At 64.3% G+C, this 7,656-nt stretch overlaps 1 protein-coding gene across 1 annotated transcript in view; it reads right to left on the bottom strand.

The window, feature by feature from the left end:
• Nucleotides 1-7,445, bottom strand: part of SLCO4A1 (solute carrier organic anion transporter family member 4A1) — an 18,161-nt gene extending 10,716 nt beyond the window's left edge. The window contains exons 1-4 of the mRNA XM_017503493.1: nt 5,367-7,445; nt 3,909-3,999; nt 2,431-2,552; nt 1,872-1,983 (exon numbers count right to left, since the gene is read on the bottom strand). Coding sequence (XP_017358982.1) covers nt 1,872-1,983; nt 2,431-2,552; nt 3,909-3,999; nt 5,367-6,180 — 1,139 coding nt within the window. The 5' untranslated portion in view covers nt 6,181-7,445. The remainder of the gene's footprint in view (nt 1-1,871; nt 1,984-2,430; nt 2,553-3,908; nt 4,000-5,366) is intronic.
• Between the last annotated feature and the right edge of the window lie 211 nt (nt 7,446-7,656).

Below are 7,656 nucleotides of genomic sequence, written 5' to 3'. Positions count from 1 at the left end.
GGGGGTCCTGGTGTGTGGGGTGACAGGGCTGGGTGGGCAACTTGGGGGGTCCTGCTGTGTGGGGAGACAAGGCTGGGGGGCACCCTCAGGGCGTCCTGGTGTGTGGGGTCCTGGGGGAATCCCTTCCTGGGGCTTTTCCCAGACCTGCCCAGGCTAGGGTAGGGGTGCGGGACTGCATTAGGAGGGCCATGACTCTCCAAGGCTCTATGCAAACTTCCTCATTTCTTTATCATGGACTGCTTGTCTGAAATTCTCGTGTTGAATTTGCCCAGAGAGTTAGTCACGACTTTCATAAAGCGCACACGTCCCACAGTCCCTATCTTACCAGAAACGGGTTCAGGGAACCAGCTCTAGACACAGACCTCTTTATCACGATGAACAAAAGGCTCAGGGCCAGGCCCACACCTTGGGCTCGCAGCCAACCACGCAGGGAACGGGGCGCCCAGTCCTCAGCCCTGAGCCGTTCTGCTGCCGGGTGGGGGACACAGGGTGAGCTGCTGCCTGCACCATGCTCCCCCAACTCCTGGTGGACGTGGCCCCAGGTCACCTTGGCCCATGGGCTCACCCTCCTTAGCAGGCAGCTCCCAGCTCCTCTGGGGCCTACCAAAGCCCTAAAGAGGCCCCTCCTCTCACCTTCATCCAGCCCGGCTCCCCTCTGCCCGGAGCTTTCTGAGCGGCCGCCTTTGGCCCTGACGCCTTCCTCCTGGCCCAGTTGAGGGCAGGCAGTGGGGACTCGCCCATTGCCCTCACCCTCCACCCACTATGGCCAGTGAGATGCAGCCATTGGTGAGCACAGGGACCAGCTGCTAAAGGGCACAGAGTCCCCCGTGCTAGGGCCTCAGAGGCCGAGGACTTGGGTGCCGGCCACCCTGAGGGCCACCCTGCCCAGCCCTGGGGATAGCCCCCCCAGGGCAGGCATGATTCCCAGAAGAGACCGATAGGCCCCGGGCCCCCACGTTGTCCCTCTAGGACCCCACCGGCTCGGGCCTCCGGGTCCTCCCTAGCAGCGCAGCAAGTCAGCAAAGGGAGCCGGACCACACTCAGCAGCGAAGGCAGGCGGCAAAGCAGGCCACCTCCCCGGAGGGGTGAGCGGACACGCAGGGTAGAGGGGAGGTAAAAGGGGAATCTGATCCTTCTGCGGACCTCAGAGACCCTGAGGGACGGAGGGAGACAGAGGTCAGCATCCCAGACCCCGGGGCACAGCACAGGTGACGCCTGATGAAAGGGAGTCAGAGTGGAGGCTATGCTTTCGGAAGGCTGTCAAGTCCAATGCAGCTTCCCTGGGGGACCTGGGACACGCAACCTTGGGGAGACTTGCTGGTGTGGAAGGGATTTGCTCTGAGGCCATCAGGAACCAGGCGCAGTCCACAGGGGCCTCTGCACTGTGTGAGTGACGGGTCCCTGGGTGTGGGCAGAGGCCCTGGCCCCACTTCAGGACTTACCCACAGCCCTTCAGGACTTACCCACGGCCCTATGGGACTCACCCACGGCCCCACGGGACTCAGCCACGGCTCTGTGGGACTCAGCCACGGCTCTGTGGGACTCACCCATGTCTCTGTGGGACTCAGCCACGGCTCTGTGGGACTCAGCCACGGCTCTGTGGGACTCATCCATGTCTCTGTGGGACTCAGCCACGGCTCTGTGGGACTCAGCCACAGCTCTGTGGGACTCAGGGGGGTCTGCGTTCCCTGGCCTGGGAGGTTCTATTTCCTGCTCCTTAATCTCTCGGCCCAGGTCTCAGGGGTTGGTGGGTCGAGACAGAGGTTAGGGGCTGCATCTGCATCACACAATCTGGAAGGGTCTCACCGACTCCCCTGTTTGGGGCCCTCCAAGGGTTTAGGACATGAGGGACGCCCCGCCTGGGTGCTTACAGAGGCAGGTCTCTGAGGGTGGTCCCGAAGCCCGGGCTGCTGGCTGCCCCGCGGCTGCCATCCTTCAGCTGCTGCACTTCCGCCGCTCTCACGACCACGTAGCGCTGGGAGCCTGGAAGGCAGAGCCAGCTGGGGTTGGGGGCTCCCGGGGGCCTCTCTGGGGAGGCTCTGCCCACTCCCCCGCCTTCCCTACTCTGAGAATGTCATTGTCCGACATCCCTGCAGCCCTCGCAGCCCCGGTGTGGGGGCACTGGAGCAGAAACCGTGTGAGAACGGGTCGGAGGCGTGGGAGGGCTGGGGGCGCCAAGCGGTGCCTGCGGGAAGGCGGGACAGACGCTCTGCCCTGACCGGGACAAGCCTGTTCCTGAGGGGGACAGGATGGACACAAAACCTGTGCCACAGCCAGGAGGGGTCTTTCCGCCCAGATGGGAAGATGAAGATCAAAGGCTGAGAATGAGGCATGTGTGCTACAGATTTGATCACAGTGGGAAAAGACAGCGCAGGAAACGGGAGGGACGGTCTTCCCAACGCCAAGGCTGGGCTGGGGAGGGAGACCCACCTGGCAGCTGCCTCGGGTAGCCGAGGATGGGCATGGCGATCAGGAAGGCGGCGGCCCCGGAGCCCAGGAAGCCAACCCACCAGGCGCCCACCCACAGTGGACTGTCGGTGGTCAGCTCCGTCCTGTGGAAGAGGCAGTGGCGAACCTGGGTCAGCACTTGGTCCACCCATGCCCTCCGTGGCACACACACTGGGGGCCCCTGACCCCTCCTCTGGGCAGACCTCCAGGGTCTGCCTACACGCTGGTCAACATCGGACTCCGGGGCTGCTGGCCACAGGTCCTGTCCCTTCCTTGCAAACCAAAGCAAGTACCACCTTGGCTTGGCTGTAGGACAGACGGGTCCCTGCCTTGGCCCATGCTCCCGGTCTGGAGATGCCACCCATGGCCTGGTCCTGACTGAGACCACAGTGGCGCTGGAGGTTAGGAGGGTCAGGCTCTCCAGGCAACAGCAGGCCAAGGCATCCCTCCCACGGTGCAGGGGGTGACAGGTGGCGTTCCTGGGGACACCGGGGGGCTCAGCTGGAGCTCACCGACAGCTCCCCTCAAAGGCACTGTCGGGCACGCGGCGATGTGCACATAAGTGCGCTTTCAAATGAGAAGGTGGGTGGAGAAGAAGCATGGGCTGGGCCGGCCACGGTGAGTGGCAAAAGCTCATCCCAGCTCTGGGCCTCCAGGGACGCATCTTTGCAGCGAGAAGGAGGCAGGAGGGCAAAAGGCCAGCAAAGGCTGGGAGCAAAGCCGCAGAGACAGACGGAGGGCGTGGGGAGCGCCAACATCCCTCGAAGCTGCAGCCGGGCGGCACCGGCTTGCTCTGGCGTGGAAATGCTGTGGCGCCTCCAGGGCCAGACCCTGCCTGCCTCCCTCCGCTGTGCAAAGGAGGCCCAGAACCGGCAGCCAGATGGGGCAGAGACCCAGAGAAGAATCCAGATGCAGGACACGAGCCCGTCTCTGTCTCTCTCTCTGTATCTGTCTCTCATTCTGTCTCTGTCTCTCCGTCTCTTTCTCTCCGTCTGTCTCTGTCTCTCCGTCTCTTTCTCTCCATCCGTCTCTGTCTCTCTCTGCCCTTTCCCTGATGCCCCCTTGCTTTCTCCTGTTTGCATTTACAGAAACTGGGGCCACACACAAGATACAAAGGAAGGAAAGAAAACAAAGGAATCTCAGTTCCATCAGGGAAACAGTGGCCAGGGATAGCTGAGCTTTGGAAGTGCCTGGGCCTCGGGTACCCTCCGTCTTCCCTGCCCCCTGCCCTGGGGCAGACTCCCAAGGCCCCCCACAGATCCGCCGAGTCCTCCAAAACCAAGGTGGGCCCTGACTCCCTCCCACCCGGGGGACCCAGCACCTGCTCCTCGCCAGGCCTGGCTCAGCGTGTGGGCTCAAAACCCCCTTCCAGAGACACGCAGGTCTCTCGCTGTGCAGACAGCTCAGTGGGCTCCCGTGGGTGCGGCCCCGCGGCAGGCAGGAGGGTGGTGGCCACTCACCGTTGGCCCACATCCGTGTAGATGTTCAGCAGAGCGCCCCCGATCAGGTAGCCAGCTGCGGGGCCCAGGATGGCCGCCGTGTAGAAGATGGCTGTGAGACAGGCAGGGCGTCAGGGCCACCCGGGCACCACCCAGGGGCTGCGGAGGGTCACGCGGGGCCCCGCGCCTGAGAGGAGCCCTAAGCCCACTGCTCCTGTCTCCCAGCGTCCCACCTGTGTCTCCTCCACCATCCCTTGTCTCCTCCCCCACCCCGTCCCGCGTCTCCCGCACTGTCCCCCATCTCCCCCCCTCAACCATCCCCCGTCTACCCCACTCCCCTCGGGGCCACTTTTAAGTTAGGGGGGTCCGTGCAGCTGCCATTCGGCCTGACATGAGTCAGTGTCAGCTTTTAAAAATGCCCTCGAAGTCAAGTGCACTGTGGTCTTGCCCTCACGAAAGGGCAAACGCTCGGGAAGCCCCATCTGGCGACTAAGGAGCCGCACGGGCTGACCCTGGCAGGAATGAGGGGCCCAGGGTGGGGAACGGGCCCAGAGAGGCCTCAGCCCCTTGGCCCAGCTGCGTGGAAGGTCCGGCGTGGTGGATGTCCCCTCGCTGGAGTGAGACCCCAGCACCTGCCCTGGCTCTTGGGATGGTCACTGCCAGTGACTGGGGCGTGGAGCTCAAGGAGGACAGGAGGAGGCTGAGGTCGCTGCGGCCAGCTGCTCCCTGTGACGTCCCTACGAGGGCCTTCCCAGGAGAGCCAAGCCAGGCAGGGGGACGTGGAGAAGTGGGCTCAGGCGGGCCATGCACAGGGTCAACTTAGCCACGTGGGATAGGCCCCGGGGCTTCCCTGTGTCTCAACAAACAGGAGCTAGACGCCAGTGAGGGCCCAGGGCAGCTGCCTCGCAGAGTGTGGCACAGACATTAACTCTTGGGCAGCTGTGAAGCGGCCTGAACTGCTTCGTGTGATTTTCCCTGAAAGTCTGACTCTCCGGGTTTGCTCCTTCTTTTCCACACCCCTGTGTGGCTGCTGGAGCCCACGTGATGCTTTCAGGGAGACATGGGTGTGGTCTTGGGCTCTTATCCCACAGGAAAGCCCCTCCTTCCTAGTCAGGTGCCAGGCTCCCATCCTGAGCATGACGGCAGCCGCAGTGGACTGGGCACGACCCGGCACCTGGTGACCCTGTGACCCTTGGTCCTAGCAAGGGGGGCTGGACGCTGAGCAGGGGTCCAACTGAGGCTCTTGGGCACAGCGGCCTGGAGCCCTGAGCAGGGTCTGCATAAGAACGCTGGGGTCCCCTGCATCAGCTTTGGGCCTCAGGCTGGATGGACCCCTCCCCCACCACCTCTCGTGGCAGCCCCCGCCATGCAGACAAGGGCCACTGGAAGGCAGGGGCAGCGCTGGCTCCGGCCGCTCATCCTCACTCCCGCAGCACTGCCCTTGGCTGCCCCGCCCGGGGTCCCCTGTAACCCACTCACCAATGTAGACAGGCGAGTAGCTGGACTTGACGTTCTCATCCAGGTAGGTGACGCCCAGCGTGTAGAGGGGTGTGGCGCCCACGCCGTGTAGGAACTGGCCCAGCATGAAGACCAGCTGGTAGTGGGACAGACCCGAGGCGCTGTCGGCACATACTGCGCCGGGGTCGGCGGGGCATGTCCTGACTCCCGCATCTGCCGCCACCTCGTAGTGGCCCGCCGTGAAGTGCGGCAGTGCGAAGACCAGCGAGCCCACGCCCATGACCAGCACGCCCCAGCCCAGCCAGCGCGGCTTGTGCCCGGAGCCCCCGAAGTAGCTGACGAAGGTGAGGCAGAGGCAGGCCGCGATGTCGTAGGAGCTGGCGATGAGCCCGCTCTGGTAGCTGTGCAGGTCGTAGCGGCGCTCCAGGGAGGTGATGACCGTGTTGATGACGCCGTTCACGGTCATGCCCTGCAGGAAGGCGGCCGCGCAAAGGAAGAATAGGATGCCCTTGGACGTGTTGAGGACCTGCAGGCACCGCGGCGTGAAGGCCCACCAGCCGCACACCGTGCTCTGCCTGGCCGAGACATACCGTGCCTCGTGGGCCCCGCGAGCGCCGCGCTTCTCGGCCCGGGGCTGGCAGAGGGACTGGCTGCTGGTGTCCAGGGGGCTATGGGCAGCAGCGTGCAGAGAGCCGGGACTCAGGGTCGTAGCCAGGGACGCCCTCCTGCCGGGTGGGGTGTGGTCAAACCCGTTTTCCATGGCTGAAGTGGGGCTGGGGAAGGTGAGTGGCGGCCCCCGGACAAAGGGCTTGTCCCCCAGCGGGTGCAGGGGCATCTCCGTGCCTCCGTGTGGGGACCTCCAGGCTTCAACCACGCAGCAGGCGTGGCCAAGTGGTATCCGAGGGGCCGGTGAGTCCTGAGAGAAGAATGTCTGGTTAGCAAGAGCACGTCTCTCCGTGGGGACGGCACGTCCAGCACACGCCCCATGGGGGTGGCCGAAAGCTCTGTCTGCGTTGTCTCAAGAGTCTCCCAAATCCAGGCGGCATCTGGCCAGACCCACACTCAGGCACCGCGCCTCCCAGGCACAGCTCCGCCGTGGGAAGGTGGGGGCTGTGCACGGCCTGGTCACAGGGACCCGACTCCTGCGCTTTTACGGCTGTTGGGAGGAGAAGCTGGCGCCTCAGCTGTGCGGCTTCAGGGCCCACCAGGACGGGTCCACACGGGGGAGAGTGGGGCCGAGACGCAGAGGCCGAGTCAGAGGCCGGGGACCTGGCTCACCCTGACCCGCCCTGCCCCCGCTCGCTGTGTCAGCCTTGTCCTCTGCCATTTGCAGCTGAGTGGCCCTGACGGGCTTCGCAGGGGGGTGTGCATGTTGATTCTGGAGCCTGACATTATTCTTCCTTAAATTCATGCCCTGAAAGCTTTCTGGACCCTCTGGCATGAGAAAGGAGCTCCTCTTGGTGCTGACCTTGGGAGGTGCGGGAATCAGGCAGAGACGGCCTCCCGGGCTGCGTCAGCCCCAGCAGGGGAGACGCCCCAGCCGCTGAGCTCTGGCCAGTGCTGGGTCGGCCTTGGTCTGCTGCCATTGCTGCCTGTGGCAAACAGGAGCCACGGCTGGGGCCACGTGGACTGGCTACCAGGCAAACGTGCCACGTGCCAGCTTCCTCCTGAGCGCCCTCCCCTTGCCCTCACCAGCTGTCGTTCCCCACCAGCCCGAGGCTCCGCAGGGTGCCTCCTCACTACCCACCCCGGTTCCCAGATAAACAGGCCCCCACTGCCCAAGGCCTTCTGGGGACCCTGGTGGCTGCAGCCTCTCTGCATCTTGAGGGGTTTTCCACCAGAAACAAACTGGTGAGTAAACAGGCTGCTGTGATGCCCTGGCCCTGGGGGGTCCTTCCCACAGCCTTGAGGTGCTGCCCATCGGGGCCCTCCTGTTACGGCTGAATTTTGACCCCAAAAGAAGCTGTCTTGGAGCCCTAGCCCCCGATAGCTCCGAATGTGGCAGCTTTTGAAACTCAGCCGTTAAAGAGGTGACTAAGGTTACACGGGAAAATGGGTGGGCCCCCATCCGACGAGACCGGGCTCCGTATCATAAAAAGGGGATGCGAACACCCACTCCAGGAGGGAGGCCGTGTGCACGAGACGTGCCATCCCACACCCAGGAGGGAGGCCGTGTGCACGAGACGTGCCATCCCGCGCTCCAGAGGGAGAAGGTTGTGTGCACGAGACGTGCCATCCCGCGCCCAGGAGGGAGAAGGCCGTGTGCACGAGACATGCCATCCCACACCCAGGAGGGAGGCCGTGTGCACGA

Source organism: Cebus imitator, unplaced genomic scaffold (genome assembly GCF_001604975.1).
Source record: "Cebus imitator isolate Cc_AM_T3 unplaced genomic scaffold, Cebus_imitator-1.0 Scaffold311, whole genome shotgun sequence".
Classification (NCBI taxonomy): domain Eukaryota; kingdom Metazoa; phylum Chordata; class Mammalia; order Primates; family Cebidae; genus Cebus; species Cebus imitator.
The sequence above is the reverse complement of the archived record's forward strand: the minus strand, read 5'-3'. Positions and strand labels throughout refer to the sequence as shown.